Here is a 19465-nt window from a genome sequence, read left to right as displayed (position 1 = left end):
TCTCTGTTCGATCTTGTCCATTTAATGGGCGTTATGTGATTTGTTCTCTGTGATATGTTTGCCATTCTGCTTGCTGATCCTTCGAGGATTCAGCTGATTACGAGGGACATTCCTCTGGAATTTGGATGTACATTTAGATACCCCATGGTTGAGTTAATTCATGTGTATATTTTTGTACATTTTCCTCTGCCTTACCGTAAAGTATGGTAGATCATCACGTGCACAGCCACAGGCGCCACAGTGACGTCTTGCGCGCTTGCGCCTCTACATCTGCATAGCATCCCCAGGCGTACTCCGTACATATCTGTTCTTTTCTTTGCATTAGTACAGCATAAATTTCTCTCCTCTTCCAGTCATATATATAATTCTCTTTGAATCACGCACAGAGTACTCGTACACACAAGCAAACAATCCCGCCGATCCCGCCGACTCATCTCCGTCCCCGTCTCCGTTCCCCGGCTTCCGATTGTACAGTGTTACACCCCTCCTTCCGTCCCGCTTTCCTCTCCCTCGTTGATATTTCCTCTGAACATCCGTCCATACTCGAATTTCGCGAGTTGAATACGTTGCTGTGATACGGGTTCCTATAATTCATACGAAACGCCGTTAATCGGGTTCTGAATCCTTCTGCCTAGACACTGCGCGATGAGAGAAGGTGGATTGGGAAGGTTGCAGAAGAGGATGAGGGGGAGGTTTGGGGATATGGTATGCTGGTTTTCTCTGTCTCCTGGGGCTTGGGAGGGAAGTATGCTCTGGTAGTGTTCAGGGGTGGCTAACTGGAGTAGTTGAGTCCGGATGATGCGTACTTGAGCTGTGAGTTCTTCGTCTGGTGTTGTCTTGGTATCGGTGCTGACTTGTGTGGGTAGACCATGATATTCGATGTATGTTGAACTGTAAGCAAGTCGTAGATAGGGTGGCTGACCATACAGTGACGCGAGAGGACATGCAAACGCTCAAGAATGACTGGCTCACAGATAATGTGGGTTGACATGGAACTAATCCGCTGGGCTCTGAGCTAATCATTTTCCTTGCAGATTATATCTTTCTGGGAGGAGTGAGTCCTCATTTCATCACCAATTTTCCAAATAAAAAAAAAAAAAAAACAAGCACTGATTAGTGGAATGAAGATACCTCGAACGCGAATTCCTCGTCCAATACAATACCTCCAACATCGTCCTCCTCCGCCCCAGCATGTCCTTCATGATCCTCCAGACTCCGAATCCCCTCTCGTTACGCGAAGCGCTTCCTGATTTCACGCATACAACGCACGTCTTCCTTCCCATAAACGATTGCCGCAACGTCACCGAAGCTGAAGGCGGAACCCACTGGTCTCTGCTCTTGATTTCGATCGTGGACGGCGTCGCATTCCACTACGACTCGCTGCCACCGGGGAATCACTGGGAAGCGAACACCGCGACGAGAAAATTCAGTATCCTCCTCAACCGGCCGTTTCAGTTTGTGGCTCTGCGAGATTCGCCGATACAAGAGAACGGGAGCGACTGTGGGGTTTTTGTGTGTTTGAATATGCGGCATTTGTTGCTGAAGCGGTTATTGCTGGCTAATGCTACTGAGAAGGTCAGCATGAGTTTGGGTGGGAAGAAGGTTGATGCGCGGGCTGGGAGGAAGGAGATTGCGAAGATTATTGAGGGATTCAGGAAGGAGGGGGAGAGGAGGCGCTCGTATGTTCTTCTTTCTGATTGTTGCGGGAAGGATGTGGCTAACGAAAGCAGATTGAGCCTAAGCCCACTAGGAAAGAAATCGCAAAGTCCGCCACGGATCGACTGACGGGTTTATAGTTCCTTTGATACGGCGTACACGGATTGGAGTATGGAATATAGCAGAAAAAGCATCACTAGCCCGGTTGTCTGTCTGTCTGTTTTGCATTGAATGAGTGTCACCTGTTACATGATTGATGCGAAATGCTATGCTTGCGTTTAATGAGGGAGGGAATGGTTATGCTTGCATTGTTGCATTACTGGAGGTTATCTACATTCCCTTGATAAACCGTTTCGTGGCTGTTCTAGCTGCATCGTACTAGAGTTACATCTTAGATCTGTATTCTGTCTGAACTCTGTCTCCTGGCAGAGGATTAAGCAGTTCTGCTTTATCTGGACGTCATTGGATGTCTCAGGGAGACGATCATCCTCAAAATCCATATGAATGTTAGCAGATGTCTTGACAGTCCATACTCCGCCAACATACCATATAAAGCTTGAGGACGACAGTCAGGTAACTCCTCCCGCCCCCCAAAAAAGTTTGTGCTCAGTTCACAAGTCTGTGCACTGCAAAATCTATCTTGGTCATTTATAGAGAAAAAAGTACACTTTGTGCCTTGTTCTTCGTCGACATTGGGATTCTCCGATACCCCCGGGAAATGCAGACGTTTACATCCGTCTTTCAGGTTGAGAAGATTGATTTTTTCAAGTGCGGATAATTCACGACTCCGTAGGCACTTGAGAATGAGAACGCAGTCTCTATCTTCTAGGAAAAGACCCTCGAGAGAAATTTTGCAGAGACTGTCATGATACAAACACAGGAGGTGCACGAGAGTCTGCACAAGGGACTCACCAGACATTTGTGGCAGACCCTTGATTTCTTCTCGCTCTCAGGCAATTTCATGCCTAAAAATATCATTACCTTCTGCCCATCCTTTCGCTACCAGATTTTAAATGGGGGATGCTAGATCTGGATTCTGGATAGGTCTTGCAGCTTCTACAATTATGTCCAAGGAAAGATTCATCTGCACTGTTTGCAGATAAGAATGACTTGGATAGACTTTTTCTAGGTCAGTCGCAGTGAACAGAATCCTGGAGTCTCTAGTAAAAAGGTGGCAATCGCTTGTACTAGTTCCATTGATAGTTTGAACCATCACCGTTTAGCTCATAAGAGCTTGCGCCCTCTCCACCTACCCTAACAACCGAGTCACCGTGAACGCGGTGTTTTGATTTTCGTTCTGGGGGAATTCAGCCCCTTTATATATATAGACCTCAACCATACTACGCCAACGGTACCATGTCACAATCCAAATTTCAAACACGAGATACGCAATCCAGATATTTCTTAGCCCCCAAAAATGACAACGATATGGGGATACACTAAATTTTGTACAAGTACATAATCATGTCTCCCACGCCCAAACGCTAAGCCCCACGGCCCGAGCCAAGATGGTTCTAACGGTGTTATTGTTGCTATTTCCGCCGGGTTTGAGACATAGTTCAGGCATCATATTTATAGGAGATGACTGCAATGGTTACAATAAGAGAGCTGTAGTTGTAAAAGTAAAAGGTTTTGCGCGTTAAAATGCAGTAATAATAGCTAATAAATAGCAAAAATACCAATCATATAGGCATGGGGCACAGTGCATCGTGTACAATTCGCATTTACCAGACCTTGGCCGTTTTCGGCAACTCCCCTGTTTGGGTTTAGCGCCGGTGTCTCGCGCACCCGATGCGGTTTAGTGTATGCCCTATTAGGTTTAGCCTCACACGCTATACTCTGAGGGGAACTGTCGCCTGTCTCCGCCTTCACATCGTCCGCCGACTATATAAGACCGCTGGTGCGTCGCTTGACGACCACTTCTTCTCATTTCCTTTCCTTCCCTCACCAACGCCGCCTCCAGCTCCCCATTATGTGCACTGGATCAGACCGTTCCGGTTCCTACCATCTCCACCCATAGGAGATGACCGCACAACAACAAGGACCGCTCCGCCTTTATCTCCTCACCGTCAACATGCACCTGTGAAACTGCCTCCATGGTACGAACCACTGATATTACTGGATGACACAATATGATCCTGCGGTCATCGCATTATGACCTGGAGGAACGGGTCCTGTTGGCCGGCCCATGGTTGTGTCCAGCTAGGCGGCAGTGCTTGCTCCGAATCATCCAGCATCGACAAGTCTTACCTCTGCAAAGCAGCCGGATCTGAACACCAATGGCAAAAATGCCGCTTTTTTGCCGCTCTTCTTGACAGCAGGCCTTTGTGAATTCCTGTTGCATCACCTGGCCAAAGCCTAGAATTGATACGTCGTTTGGCGCGTTTTCTGATTGCCTCAAGTGGGAAACTGATACGCCTGATTGGTTATATTCAAGGTTCATCGTGCTGAGATATTCTGTTGCAATCCTGCGATGTTCATAGCCGTTCGTACATACTGCTAGCAGCCCGACTTGGACTGACTCTCAGAGGCAATGATGTGCCTGGCGGATCCTGCGTTGTTTGATTGTCTATCTCTATTGTTGGATTTTCCACTTATTGACAGGGCTGTACTGAGGTGAGCCCCGCTAAGGCAGTTTAGATGACAATTTCAATCCCTTTCTATCTTTCCTGGTTCCCTCATGCATAGCTCATCCATGTGCTATGAATGGACTATGCTGAGATCCGGGAATGTTCAACCTGACTGCTCAGTATAATTTCCACAAGCAGCCGCGCGGCATGCTTTTGTCAAACAAACTGCTTCTGTAAGTTCCCCAACTAATTGATACAGGAATATATTCATTATTGCAGATCTGTAGCAGATATCAGTTGTCATTCTTTGGACCAGCTCTGTTTTGGTACTGCCATGGAACCACATGATACCACCCATAGGACAGCCGTTATTTCTTCCAAGAATCGTGGGCCTGCCGCAGGGACAATGTTACCGCCCAGGAACAGTTTGCCGCAGGATCAGGAACTCTGTAGGATAGTCATATATTTCCAAGAATCATGGCATGTCACGCAGCTAGTTGCTGCAATGCACTGAAAAAGTACATTGTGAGTCAAATTCCGGACTATTCCGATAGATATATTTACTCCAAGACTTCACCAATAGGGAAAATGGATTGATACCCACAGCTCCATTTAAGACCGGTGTGAATGCCGAACCGTTTGGGTTCGCAGTAGAAGATCTGACTGATTGCGACACCATACAGTTCAGCAGATAGTATCCTAAATTGCATCATAATAATAATGCAACTAAATTGTTTTGGGAATCATGAATTAATGATGGTTAGCCGGGCATACGCGGGCCGAAACTTACTGCAGTTGGTGCCATGGACCCAGGAGCTGTGACATTATTATTATTATTATTTAATCAAGTCTATTGTTCATACCGAGCCCTAGAGCTATGACAGACCATGATCCGTGGACTCGAGGCCAGCAGCTATTCTACAGTCTCTTGTCCCTACAGGTTCCTGAGGCGCAAGCCCCCTTCTATAATATTTCTGACTTTTTTCCTCACCCCAAGCCGCCTGTATGCGCAGGGCTTTCGAGCAGAGTGCTCTCCTCGTGTTTCGGAGCAGGGTGGGTGTGACCCAAATTCAGCTTAGGCTACCCTCCCTGCTACGCCTCTCCTGTTCTAACTGCCTCCTCCAGTGCTTCCAGTCCCCTTTCCTCGTCTTTTCGAGCTCTTTCCACTGCTCGTTGTAGATATCCCTGAGATAGGCCTACGCTGGTGCTGGCTAAGAATTGTAGCGGTGCCCTAGTCGCTTTGGGCTCCCCTAGAAGTCGTTCTTGTGGGTGCCCTCTGCAGCGGTGGGTCTCATAACCCTGTCCACCTCCAGACCCTTATAGAGCTTGTTTTGTTGGTGTCGCCATTTTCGGCATTCAAAGAGCAGATGGTGTGTTGTCTCCCCTGATACGCCGCACCCTTTACAGGTTGCATCCTCCTGGACCCGGACCCAATGTAGGTGTGCTCCTATAGCTGCATGTCCTGACTTCAGTTGAAAATACCGGCTTGCCAGGTGCTTGGGAGCCACGGAGCTGTGACATTGAAAGGAAGCGGCTATTTGTTCAACCCAAGATTGTGGAAATCCGATTGGAAGAGAATGTCATCATCAAGAGTTGATCAACTACTCAGGATCAGCTCTATATTTTTCTTAGTTTTTCTTAGTCAAAAATATAGCAGAAGTATAGGCTTTCAAGGCTTGCATAAACTTGCATCAGTTGTTGAAGAAGCCTGGAACCCATTTTGAACCATTTCATATCTCTTGTCTCTTTCTTGCTCTTCTTTCACTCTCTGAAGTGCAAACTGCGTGAAGAGCGCTTAATTGCAACTTGACGTGATGGGAGAAGTTTCAAACGCCAGGCAGTTTTACCAGTATTGTTATGGGCTGATGATGTTGTTCAACAGAAGCGCATTGGTAAATTCCTCACTAAGCGATGTAATTTATATCGCTTTGGAATTCCAGGAGTCGCTCCTTTGAAGATTGCGCTATCTTGCAAGGATGAATTTCTGTATCTAGCAACACCAGGAGGGGCATGGAGCCTAAAGCGACATTATTTTGATGCACTTACTTCGAGCCTCCGGTTTAGCAGCCGAGTTTGTGAAGATAATTAAACTCATCATGGCGCTTTGTAAGGGGTAAAGAAATAATGAGAACTTATTCACATCGCTCTAAAATACGAGAGTAGGGACGGACTATAGAGTAGGGACGGACTAGAGAGTAGGCATGGACTGGGGAGTAGGAATGGACTCTGAGGCAAGGTCCAGAAGCCAAATACCATCGAATGACTCTTATTTGTCTACATTTAAACAGGCTTACGCCCTAGCATACATTGAGACTTTGTTCTAGGAGAGTAGGCTTGATTGGCTGTATGACACAACAAATTCAAGGTTCGATTCCAGATTGCACATTAAGACATCCCTTAATTGGCCTGAAGGTGGCTTATTGAAGTGGATAAGCCTTAACCATAGCTAGATCCTCTCAACCATCAATCCAATTTTCAGCATTTTTGGATAATGTTTTAGTTGACCAAAAGCAAGAGAGCTCATAATTTATTCAATGAAGTTGTTTGAGCTCAACTTCAACGACACTGGATAGTGGTGTTCCTTCTTTTGTAAGTATTTCAGGTTTCTGTAAGCAACAATGAGGGCATACCAATTCTCGCATTGAGGGTGACCACCCGTCATCAGACATGAAAGAGAAGATATGGCCATTATCCTGTGATCACAGAACTACATAGACGTCTGCATCACAGTACATGCTGTATTCATAAGCCTTTGCAAATAGTCCCTGCTTGCATTTGCATTTTTGTTGATTTTTCGCTTTTGGACTTCCTGACTGATGGGGATTCTTTGCAGCGCGAAGTTTGCAGGGCATTTTTGCTATTTTGCAAAGAGAAGAATGAGTATTCTGCCTGGATCTAGATAGACTTGGGTATGTTTATATTCCTTCAGTCGCAGATCAACTGGCCTCAGGAGATTTACTTGATTTACCAAGGCGCCACACTTTTTGGACACCACATCTCTATGTTCTCTTTGTTTCATCCGCCGTAGTGGTTATCGCTATGTATAGCTCTTGGACAAAAGTCTACGTAATATTCCGTAACCACGAAAAAATATATAATCACCAAAGCATTTTTTTTCCACATAAATCAACCAAGCATCAATTCTTTTACTAGATAATCAAATATGCCATGAATAAGTAGCATATAAATGATAATATAAAATAAAAATCGTATTGATAATGTGTATACCACCCCTTTGCCTCTAAAACTGCATTAACACGGTTCTCCATAGACACTACCAACCCATCAAAAAAGTCCTGTCCTAAACTCTCCCATGCATTCTCCATGGCCTTGTACTATTGAGTTTTTTCAGGACTTTATTGAATTATTGCATGACTAGTACAAGCCTTGTACTTTGCTGTCAGATATAGTACTCCGTATATAGAGCAATATGACTCCACGTAATACACCTATAAAAGCACAGCTTAAGCCCACGTGGCTAGCTCCCTATAACTTATGTTATCACGGATTAATTTGCATGCATGCAATGTCCATATGTGTCACGGAGTGTGAATGCTCGCTATCTGTATAGCATGCTCTGGTTTGCTTTGGCCTGTCTGAGTAGGGCATTCACTGAGCATGAACGCTCGCTAGCGGTATGACTTGTTTGGCCACTTTGACCCGTTGGAATATAGGACAGGAACCCTTCGCACACACTAGATAGCTCAGTGCTGGCGGGCTTAGTTTCTTTCCTTTCCTTCATCGTGTTAGTATCTCATCAGCTAGTTTATCAACTAATTCCTATTGAACGAGACCGTCACAATATGGGCGTTTTAACAAGCATGAGTTCCAGAAGCTTCGACTCCTCCCAATAGAACTGCTACGAGGACTGCACAGCTGCAATATCATGATTGTCAGGAATGCGGATCAAATGGCATCGTTACTAAATCAAATCCAACGCATAAAGTAACTATACTACCAGAAGGAACAAAACGAGCTTAACGCCGTACACCACCCGTGAAAGACAATGCGGTAAACAGCAGACAAAACGCAAATGAATGAATACTGGCGTGGAATGCGACCAACAACCAAGATCTATAGTATAAAAATGGACAAGCAGGAAAACAAAAAGGGGTATGTGTGCCAATCAATAATAATATCTGATCGTGTACTGACTGTGCAAAGAAGTGATCTTTGCATCGGGGGTGACATCATAGACCGATATACCGTACCACTACGGCGGCGTTGGCGTCTGGCGGACCTCTGGCTGGCGTACAGAGGCTAATGAAGGATTCATCGAACGAGCTTGGGCTTGCTGCTGGGATACTACCTCCCGAGCATAAAACTCAACCAACATCGTTCCGTACGACTCCAATTCCTCGACAGGAATGGATAGTCTAAAATCGTTCAACAGTAGAAATTGCAGTTCTAGATGGTTCAACTCCACCAAGGGGAGACCTCCGACCTAACCATATGAGTGACTGAAATAAGCAAACGGGGACAAAAGTAGTACCTTGGCATATCGAGAATTGGTGTAGAAAACATCAGAAAAGAATTTACTGGCGCAGGTCACGCCCGCGATGACCAGCCGATGAATGTTAAAGCTATCGACAACGAATGAATGAGAAAAGGGGTCGCCTGCTCCCTGGGGCCGTAATGACGGTGAGATAGATGAGGGACTGGTCGGGTCCTGCGCGACCATCCCGGTGGAAGACGGTGGAGTCACTATAGGTGAAGTATGCATGGGTTGAGTCGTCCGCGTTCCTGATTCGGTTTCGGACGGAGAGATGATATTATGAGAGTTGGCATCATTATTATTCTCGGCCTCTGTGCCCGAATAGTCACCACAACGATGCCGTACCCGGTCAAGGTGACCCTTATTTACCATTTCGGTCATGCGATCGAAATAGACTAACAGACTGAGGAAGACCTCGTAGGTAGTGGGGCAGTATTTATGGATACGAGTTAGATAGCTGAGAATCGAGATCCCCGGTACATTCTTGCCATGAAAGGCCAATACGCTGGTGGCCTGAGGGGTGAGGTTGGCCGTACCATCGGGGGAAGGAAGATGTCGGTGCATGTGTTCGTGGTGGACATCGTTGGTGGTAGTGATTTTAGTCAAGAGCCCCGCGACCATCTCAATGATATCCGTAACTGGCATGGAACTGATCTCGTATTGGCGTTTTTGTTCCCATTGTCCTGGAACTTGCGAATTCCTTTGCGATTGGGCGTGATATTCCTCATAGGCGAAGCTCTGAACATGGGACAAATCTCGGACTCTGATGCGATTGGGAGAACTAGCCTCCGATCCCGTAGAAGACCGCAACGGTCGACTGGTCGGTTGTAATCGGGATGATGCGGGGGATGAATAGCTTCCTGAACGCGAAGCCGATGTGTGATTGATGTTGCTCGATGGATATGTGGTGGGAGGGCCATGACTGAACGCAGCGGACGAGGCAGAGGAGGTAACAGAAGAAGAGGGGTTCATTGACGAGGTCGACGGGCGGGGACCAGCGGCAGCAGGTGTGTTCGTGGAGGGAGAAGAGGGAAAATACCGCGTGGCGGTTGTCGAAGCTTGCTGGACAGAAGGAGAGGAAGTAGTTGATGAATCGTGCGATTGATGGGAGATGTAAGGCGGAACATCGTGGCGTTGTGGAAGATGGGAAGAGGGACGGGCAGAGCCCCGGGCGGCGGCGGCGGCGGCGGCGGAGGTCAATAGCGGGGCCGCGAACGAGGTGGGGGTGTTGGTAGTGTCGCTGAAGGAAGCAGGAGTGGATGTCGATGTTGATCTGGAACTGCCGGATTCCAATTGTGACGATGATGAGGCGGCGGCGACAGCTTCGGCTGAGGGGGGATTCGGATGACGCGATGAGGGGGAATGCACCGATTGTTGCGAAGGATTCTGATTAACAGTGCTTCCCAGCATGATGCCGGACGAGTAGCAGCTGGTGACGATGTCGTTGGTCAAGACGAGGATAACGGATGAGATCGGACTGGTTGGAAGAGGCTGCTGAGAACGAGTCCCATGTCAAGGACTGCACAGGAGGGAGAGTTTCTCTAAGATATACCCAAGTCAGAAGTCAGCTATCTGAAAATGATAATGATAAAGAGACAGATAATCGATAGAAATGGTAGGAGATTCAATGATGGACACTCACAGAGCCTCAGATGTCAGGCAGGACGCAAGGACCAGAAATGGGCCAGGGAGATCACCAGCAACCAGCGACAACAAAGAGAGCCATTGCAGGAGAGATACAAGAAGATAATAGAAGACAGAAATGAACGAAAGTAAGATGGAGAGAAACGGTGGTTGATGAAGAGGAGGAAGAGAATGGAAGAGGGAGAGATGAAGGGGACGATGGCTGGATCGCGATGGCGATCGCCCAACAGAGCCAGCTAAAGAGACCAAATGACGGGACAGACCCAAAGAAGAAAACAGGATTATAAATGGCAAAATACAAGATAGGAAAGAAATTGAGTTCCTGAGAATCCAAAGAGGGGGCCAGCTATTGCGATTCCATCCGGACAGCATGTATACTACGCTCTATTATACCCAAAACATGCCGCGGCAATGATCGCAGTTACTCAAGCATATAGTCGAACGGAAATTGATCGCATTGCAGCAATTGCTGATAGAAGTACACTAGAACGACGGCCACTTGACGACGGACTATCGCATAGCTTTATAAGACTTGCTACAAGAACTCAACTGACATCTCAATGCAGTTCATTCAATAATCGAGTGCTAGCAGAAAACGACATCATGCCCATTAAATACTCATCTTCATGACTGCGTCGCACCCGGTCCGGTGTAGCCCGTGTCCGGCAGATACAAATGTCTCACGGCACCCTTAGATGTCAAAACCACCAGACGAATGACACCTCCCGAGCTACCATCCCATTTGATGGCCTCTTGCAGCGCGCCCCGCACAAACTTGATGCCTTCTTCTTCTGTCATGTCCTCCTTCCAGTTTGCGTCACAGTAACCGTAGATGTAGGTCGATCCCGATCCGCCGATAGAGAAAGGCTGCTTGTGTAGAGATCCTCCCAAAGGTATCGAGTACACCTGACCACCGTGTCGCGGGTCGTATCCGGCAATGATGATTCCGGCGCTATATATGCGTTAGAAAAGTAGATGGACGGCTCGAGCAACCATACCTCAGCATATCCTTGTTCTCATAACACAACTCTTGGAACAACGACGCAGCCACCTGGGTACTGGGAGGCTCATTGTTGGTAATTCCATACATATTGAGGTGATAGGCCACAATATCTGCCACTGCCTGCGTATCGGCAGCCGAACCGGATCGACAGCACCAAATGGTGTCGTGAACCTGTGTCAATTTGTCGGTGACTCGGTTGGCAATGTATGCTCCGGTGGTCGTCCGACTATCTGCGCCCAAGATCACACCATCCTTGAAGTTGATTGCCATACTGGTTCCGTTAATCCTATCCGTTAGGAAATCGGGGTCATCTCGTGCTCACATCGAAGTTCCTAGGCTGTTGTGTGTGGGGAGTTAGTATCTGGCCAGTGTGTTGGTAACCATAGCCGTTAGCAACTTACTTGACTTCTCCGCTCTTCAGGTGGTTCATATCAACATGGATACCATCTGTACCTCCATTAGTATACGCCCAGCAGGATGCCTCTTTCCTGCATCTAGCAGAACTGACCTTCCCCAAGCATTCCCGTAGCACCGTGACCGATCATCTTGTCTGCTGAACTCAACGAGAGTGACGAAATTCCAAATGACAAGAGTAGGCGAAGTCGTAGATATCCGATATATAACGAATAATCGCAGCCAGATAGTAAGCAAATGGCGGCTGCTTGAACTTGTAAGGTTGGAAAGTGATGGAGATAACGCTGGGCGATGATGATGATGATGATGCTGGAGGAGAGCTTCAGTCGGAGCTTCGCGTAGGCTCGAGCGGTGAGCGTGTTTCAGCCCCTCATTGGCTGCGGAGTCGCCCCCCGCAGGTAGCCTCCTGAACTCCTAGAGAATATCATGGATTCTTCTCTCTTACAACCCCAGCTGTCTATTGTTTAGATAGACAGTCACTGCTCGCGAGCAGTAATTCGAGTTCTACTACTCTATGTTCATAAGTTGAATATTTCATATCACTGCCCAGGGTGGTCCGTCTACGCAGGAAGAACAGTCCGCCGTCTCCTGGCTCGACCACCATGTCCGATTCTCCGCCGCCTTCGACGTCCTGGAGCATCGCATCCATGGCCAATAATGCGGTCCAGTTTCTTCGATTGCCGGTGCTAGCTTCGTCGGGCCTTGCGGTAGTTGCCAGCGGACTGTTGTATTTCAAACAAAAGTGACGTTATCCCTTATCTTGTGGGTCTATCTATACCCCGGTAAACTAACTAACTAGATGAACAGTGAGCTGATCTACCCGCGCAATGTGCCTGTTGACGCTCGTACTAATGTACCTAATCCCCGTCAATTTGGTATTACGGACTATGAAGATCTGCAGATTCCTACACCGGATGGGGAATCGTTACATGCGTTGTTTATCCGGCCATCCAACAAGCGTCTGGCGCGAGACGTCACCGTGCTGATGTTTCACGGGAACGCTGGCAACATCGGTCATCGCATTCCCATTGCTAAGATTATGCAGGAGGTGGTTGGTTGTAATGTTCTGATGCTGGAGTATCGTGGCTACGGGCTGTCGACAGGCGTCCCGGATGAAACGGGTCTGAAGGTTGACGCTCAGACGGGGCTTGATTATATCCGCCAACGCGCAGAGACCATGCATACGAAAATCGTGATCTATGGACAGAGTCTTGGTGGCGCGGTGGCTATCAACTTGGTTGCGGACAACCAGGAAAACGGAGATATTGCAGGGTTGATCCTGGAGAACACGTTCTTGAGTATCCGGAAGTTAATCCCAACGTAAGCCGCCGTCCTTTTTATCATGACATGACATCTAATCGCTGCTAGGGTGTTCCCTCCCGCGCGATATCTCGCTCGACTTTGTCACCAACACTGGACCAGTGAAGAGGTCCTACCCAAGGTCACTGACGTGCCGATACTGTTCCTAAGCGGTCTGAAAGACGAGCTGGTCCCGTAAGTATCTACATACAGATATTGAAACAACCTATACTTACTTGCGCAGGCCTTCAAATATGACTCAACTCTATGCTATCTGCAATTCGAACCGCAAAATCTGGCGCACACTTCCCAACGGTGGCCACAACGATAGTGTTGCCGAACCAGGATATTTCGAGCATATCCTCGAATTCATTACGGAAGAAGTAACTACGGGTAAGAAATAATCGTCCAATGCCGCGAAAAATTTTCAAAACACCGTCGATAGCCGGAGTATTTGCCGTGTCAGGCAACTTGCATTTACCATTCGTGATACCCTAATTCTACGGAGCCGCCGGCCTGCAGCTTCTGTCGACACGATTATGTTCAGTCAGGCGAAAAATTGCTTATTTCCTCGCGACTTTTCCCATTCTGATCGTTCAAAATCGCCGGAGCGAACAACGGCCGCCACCCTGCGAATCAAAGCACAGGAACGACCCTGCTTTACTTTTGACTACTGCTAATAGTCCCTTCGCTTCATTTCTTTCCGCTATCTTCAAACCTGGAGTACCCGGCGTGGATATCTTTTGCTTATTTGTATTAAACCATTTATTTTTCATTTCTGGTTTTTCATTTCTTTTTTTTTTGTACTGGCGCTTGCTTTGAGTTCTTCGACCTGGGACGGTATTGGCGATTGTCTGGCTGTATTCTGGATTGGGTTGGGATCTAAGCATCTATGTACAGATAGCTTAATATACAGGACAGTTTGAATTGCATTAACTTGATTGGTTGTTGACGCTTTCGTATAGGAGACATGCATATGAAACAAGGGTTGACCGCATCAACGATGTACAAAGAGTGAATGAATAGGGAGGACTTGATTTCCTCTCATCCTTTTGATTTGTTTCATTATTATCCTTTCCTTTTCTGCCCTCACTGTCTTCTTCCATCTGTCTCTTTCTCTCTCTTCTGTATATTTCCCACCACTTTTACACTTTTATACATACGTCCATTTACCTAGAGTCCTTGTCATTTAACAACATCATTTTACTAGTACGCGACCAAATGCCATAGAGGCACGAATGGTTACAGTTCACCCTATTCATGTTCTAATCATTGCCGAGACGCGTGTTCTGCTCCAGCAGAATAAGTGTACCATCCAGATAAGGAATATGCCGCAGTCATCTGTTGGGCAAGATTAACGCCTTTTTGATCGTCTCTACAATGCAAATATTGGTGGTTAGACGATTGCAACTTCCCATGCCCATCTACCAATGTAAGCACTTCACCTGGCTGGACATTCAACTTTTTGATGATCTGGAAACTAAAACGATATATATAGGAAAGGGGGTTCTGGCGATGATGATCGGAGCTTTGAATGAAAGGCATTCGCACGTCGCCGCCACATCCCTGAGAGATTATATATGTATTGTAAGTAGCACTTCCCCAAGAGAAGAACATCAACTAACCAGGTCGCTAGGAAACATATCTCAGCTCGTATATATACTGCCCAGAACTGGCCAAATACTTTTCTCCGACCAAGTGGTATCTCAAAAGGGCACAAGTGGAGGTGCGAGTCTGTGCCTTGTCCTTGTCGAAACTGTGGTTGCGTTCAAACGTCGTTGTGGTGGTGCTGGTATCTGCCAGCTACTAGGGGTGTGGTCTTTCCCCTCGTATTTGGAAGTATCAAGCCCTATCCCAACTCGGGCTTTTGGTTACAGATTTAATGCCTGCTATATATGCCACGCCTATGCGTTGATATTGAACCAGCTCTTTTTCAGTGTGAGTACCATTCCTACTATGTATCATTCGCCATCCTCGCGGCCATAAGAGAACTAATATATTCATCAATCGAGCACAAAAGCCAGCGGGCCGATCCTGGAAGTCACCGGCTTTACGAAGTGAACGATTGCCGCAAAGACGTGGGTCATTTCTATATATACGGTCTGTATACGACAAACGCAAAGAGTTCTCGCGAAGGATACGTCCTGCACAGAGATGCCCCGTTCGTCACGAGTCTGGGTAAGTTCTTAACCTGAAATGTAGTGGACTTAATACTGACTTGTGTAATAAACATGACTCGTTAGCAGTCTTGCCATGCCTGCAGAGTTGTCGCGTTATTGTGATATTCAGTTCTCGTTAAAGTGCTTTCGACGATGCGAACAGAACAATTCAATTATGCCGAAGGCTCGTCGACACCAGAGACTATCTCGCTTGCTCCCTGCAAGTGCCAGTGATATCTGCAGAGAATGGCTCTGGGTCTATTCTTATCGACAGTTTTGGCCGCGGCCTCCTATATGGTTCTGATCATGGCCCATATATATACGTACTTTGGAAGACTGAAGGACAATGAAGAGACGGCAGGGAGTACGAGCAATGTACACGATTTCCTCAAAGCTAAAGTGGAAGGAAACAATAATGGTGAGATAAAATTTTACAATTGTTTTCCGAGATCATTATGGATGTACTGACAGTATACTGTAGCGGAGGCCCACGACGAATCTACCGAAAATCTCGAAAATCTCGACTTGTCGCCCTGTGTCAACACATAGTACAGACCCAAGAATAACACACAAAAAAACATGAGATTGGCGCTATCACCGTCGACTAAAACAACATGACGATTCCAGACAAACTTCAGTCACGTTGCACGCATCCAGGGCAGCTATGGCTGAACCCGAAACCTCCAGTCACCACTTATATGTGGCAGAAAGAGCTGCGATCCCTGAATACGCCCGAAGATACAGGAGTCATGGAAAATCTATGTTGTAAAGTCAAAAACGAGTCAGTGAATACCCCGAAAGAAGTAATCTCTTAGCTCCCTCCTCGATCAGCAGCTTACCTGGTTAGCAAAGCAAGCTCTACTAGAGCACGATGTGAAATTAGGTGAAAGCCCTAACGGGAGCACATTGCATGTCTACAGCAGCGCCAAGCACCGGCTTCGATCCGGGGCATCATGGAAAATTATCTGTGTATGTCGATCCTGGCTTATTCAAAATGGACCTCGCGTGGATATCATCCTTCGATCTATGCTACTCACTCCATCTAGTGGAAAAAAAAAAAAGTTGCCCCGAAGTTGAATTTATACTTCAGTTTCTCATCATTATGGTGCTGAGATCGAGAAGGGGGCATGGGCGGGACTGCACTGTGACTCGTGCGCCACGTTACTTGGTTCTGCCTGCAAAGAATTCTGCAAGCCTCACCTCTGTCAGCCGACACGTTGTTCAACAAAAAGGTCCGAGAGGGACGCCTGGTGGAGGAAGAGGGTACGAGCGCAATTGGTAAGGGTTCCGTATTGTGCACAACGTTGCCAATTTCATGGTCAGTGTCAATGGCACTCTATAAGAGATGCAGAGTATGTGGTGTCGTGTCTTGTTCCAGCTAGGTACCCTGGCCGGCAATTAGCTACCTGTTACCAAGTTAATTACGCCGGTAATTTTCAAACTGATGCTCGTACAATCTGTGCCCGATTCTTTAAAAGATTGACTCAGTTCTGTGACCGCAACGAGCTGTGAGAGGCTATGCATTCTAGGATACAGAGCCTACCTCGGTAAGTCTGATCAAATCGCCGTCCCAATTCACATGAAGTACCAGCAGGAACTGACATGGCTTTCGGTCATAATTACAGTGTTGACAGTAGTAAGATATCATTTGAGCAGCGCCTCTTAGCGATGGGCGGTTCTTAATAGTCTACCGCAGATACTATGGATTTGTCTTCATTACGCCAACGAATTTATTTTTCGGCTTTCATCAATTAACAAAGCCCACTTCACGATGCCTATCCTCTATTCGGAGCGATGGCCCAATTACCGCAGGCAATATTCGTTACGAGGGTCGAATGGTTCCCAAAGGTCCGCACCTTCGCTCAGGCCATTGTTGCTAACAGATGGTTTATCGAGTTCATGGAAACAATGCCAACTTATCTTTTTGTGCTTCAGACACTGAAGACCTCGATTCCGGATTCCAAATTAAGGAGCCGCAGGCTCTCGACTCTTGCAGGAAAAAAAGGGACCCTTCTTTGGTCAGAAGTACCATTCGCAATATATACGATCGCTATTGTCAGCACTAACTCAATGGAACATGTTGATATGGGATACGGACTATCTATATCCTGCACGTCAAATTCTTTCCGGTCGTTGAGGAAGGTCCGAGCTCGGTTCATCGCCTTATCGGCGGAGTTTGGGGCCGTTGAGTGCGGGTTTGGCGGTTGGGTTCCCTTGGGTGGCGGCCAACGCTTTTGATGTTGTAAGTATTGAGATGAGTGTATAGCTGAAGATCCGATTGGCATACTCTTTATCAGTGATTGAACTATACATTACGTCTACGCGGCCGCTGCGCGCTCCTTTCGTGCGACTACCAGGGCCACTTTTCAAGCGCATCACTTGTCTGTTCCTATCCTATCCAACTGCAATCATCGCATGCGTTTGGCAAGTCCTGAACCCGCTACTACCTTTGCCTTAATAACAAAACTGATTTGTTGATTCAGTGTTTATCTAATAATGATGAGGCCAGGTGCCAGAGCTATACGGAACACTGCTGGCTGGTTGTTGACATACCAACCAACCTAAGGACAAATAAGGGGCCGTAGTCGGCAATCAAACAGGATATGGAGGAGCTTCGTAAGGTCTCTTGTTGTTCCTTTGTCTTGAATCATTATTGAGGTGATTCTTTTTTATCCAGCGTTTATACGTTCTACTCGAAGGCCACAACATGTTTAGGTCAAGGTAGACTGCTAGAGGCTTGAAGATTACCAGAGGAAATAAATTCCTTGCTAGCTACCTCAGCAAGATTGACACCTGGGAGTGCGCTTTCCTAGCGAAAGTGTGCAAAAAGAGTTTATGGACGTCGCGGAGAGGTATAAAGATACGTCGAAGCCAGCAGTAATCGATTCGTGACAACAATTCACGTTTGGAGAAACCCAGAAAGAGTGGTACGTGGAACGAGTTGTCGGATGCTCACGGAAACCTGGTGCCCGGGCCATCATTCCCTTCAGACCTTCCAAATAGATTCTCAATCATGTCATACGCATTCCCTGACGTCGTTCCTGTCTGCGGAGAAGCCCAACAGAGCTTCCGGACATGAAACCTGAAGGGACAGTAAGTTTCCTCAATGGCGGTGATATATCTTGATTCAATGGAATACTGATACCATATAGTCAAACTCTTATGTCTCTCGATCGCTACGAGGCCTTCCTCACATTCTCTTATACAGATAAGGGATATCAACACCATGTCGAGACCGAGATCGGGCCGACTACGTATCACTCAGAATGCAGCCGCCGTGGCCTATTATGTTGCAGTGGTTAGTGGAGAAGTTCTCAACCATGGTTGTTGATATTGCACTGTTCATCAGTGCTCAACAATTACCTGCTTATCCGCCACCAGCGCCCTCGGTCCTCTTATCTGATTTATGGCCGAAGGCTATCCCTTGTTCTTTGTCCGTGATCGTTCTGTGCATGTGCCTTTCTGCTTGTAAGATGCGACATTGGTAGAGCCATATCTTGAGGCAATAGAATGCCTAGAATATTGAATGATGCGCTAACTGAATTGCTAGGGGTCAAATGGGACTATTTCAACACTCACTATAAAACACCTCGGAGTTCACGAAGCTGACACCACACTCAATTTCGCATGCATCATTGACTTAAAGCTGTAGCGGAACATAATGTTTTGGCACAACACGGATTTTGATACGAGAGCTCCTGAACCTCAAAAGCTTGTGTCACAGCGTTGGTAGCGGAGATGCACAGACACGACCAAAGTTTCCTGCAACATCAGCTGTGCCCGATGCTCCTATAATTCCAAAGCCGGGAAGTTCTCTATTCTAAGTAAGTGGCTTATCAACTATTATAATGCTTTTAGGGCTCACTAACATCCCTTGAGCTATAGAGGCTGTCATTCCTACCAATCCACTCTACAACCACCCTACTGAAACGTCACTCGACCGGTGAAATCAAGGAGCTGGAACCATATTTTGACACTGACTGGAGGAGCAATTCCATTTGAAAAACGACGAGAAAAGACAACCACGATTTATGGCCTGCATCGGCCTTTGTATAGGCGCTTCTAAAGACAATAAACGATTATGACGAGAAGGAAATCAGGAAATCGCTTACGGCGTACCCAGTCCAAATTGACATATGCGACACGATATTTGACGAAATCGACTTGAGTCTGGTGCATCCTCGAACCTTTCCGACAAGGTCCGTAATATGCCCCTTTGCGGCTA

At 46.9% G+C, this 19465-nt stretch overlaps 4 protein-coding genes across 4 annotated transcripts; 2 read left to right on the top strand and 2 right to left on the bottom strand.

Annotated features, from left to right (window-relative positions):
• Positions 1-645: 645 nt before the first annotated feature.
• Positions 646-1785, top strand: ACHE_40159A (Ulp1 protease family protein; the record flags this gene model as incomplete). The annotated part of the gene is made up of 7 exons (XM_043278327.1): positions 646-705; positions 786-813; positions 867-881; positions 930-979; positions 1035-1054; positions 1128-1679; positions 1731-1785. 7 exons carry the CDS (start codon positions 646-648, stop codon positions 1783-1785), a joined length of 780 nt encoding a protein of 259 aa, XP_043136117.1.
• Positions 1786-8439: 6654 nt separating this feature from the next.
• Positions 8440-10131, bottom strand: ACHE_40158S (putative cyclin-dependent protein kinase complex component; the record flags this gene model as incomplete). Its single annotated transcript, XM_043278326.1, has 2 exons — positions 8440-8670; positions 8719-10131. The coding sequence occupies 2 exons, from the start codon at positions 10129-10131 to the stop codon at positions 8440-8442; spliced, it is 1644 nt and encodes a 547-aa protein (XP_043136116.1).
• An 858-nt stretch (positions 10132-10989) lies between these two features.
• pre3 (proteasome core particle subunit beta 1) lies at positions 10990-11913 on the bottom strand (the record flags this gene model as incomplete). Its single annotated transcript, XM_043278325.1, has 5 exons — positions 10990-11317; positions 11364-11639; positions 11691-11705; positions 11770-11815; positions 11877-11913. 5 exons carry the CDS (start codon positions 11911-11913, stop codon positions 10990-10992), a joined length of 702 nt encoding a protein of 233 aa, XP_043136115.1.
• A 471-nt stretch (positions 11914-12384) lies between these two features.
• On the top strand, positions 12385-13485 carry ACHE_40156A (alpha/beta hydrolase; the record flags this gene model as incomplete). The annotated part of the gene is made up of 4 exons (XM_043278324.1): positions 12385-12524; positions 12590-13102; positions 13151-13276; positions 13326-13485. The coding sequence occupies 4 exons, from the start codon at positions 12385-12387 to the stop codon at positions 13483-13485; spliced, it is 939 nt and encodes a 312-aa protein (XP_043136114.1).
• Between the last annotated feature and the right edge of the window lie 5980 nt (positions 13486-19465).

Source organism: Aspergillus chevalieri, chromosome 4 (genome assembly GCF_016861735.1).
Source record: "Aspergillus chevalieri M1 DNA, chromosome 4, nearly complete sequence".
In the NCBI taxonomy this organism is placed as follows: domain Eukaryota; kingdom Fungi; phylum Ascomycota; class Eurotiomycetes; order Eurotiales; family Aspergillaceae; genus Aspergillus; species Aspergillus chevalieri.
This window is presented reverse-complemented; position numbering and strand designations above follow the sequence as displayed.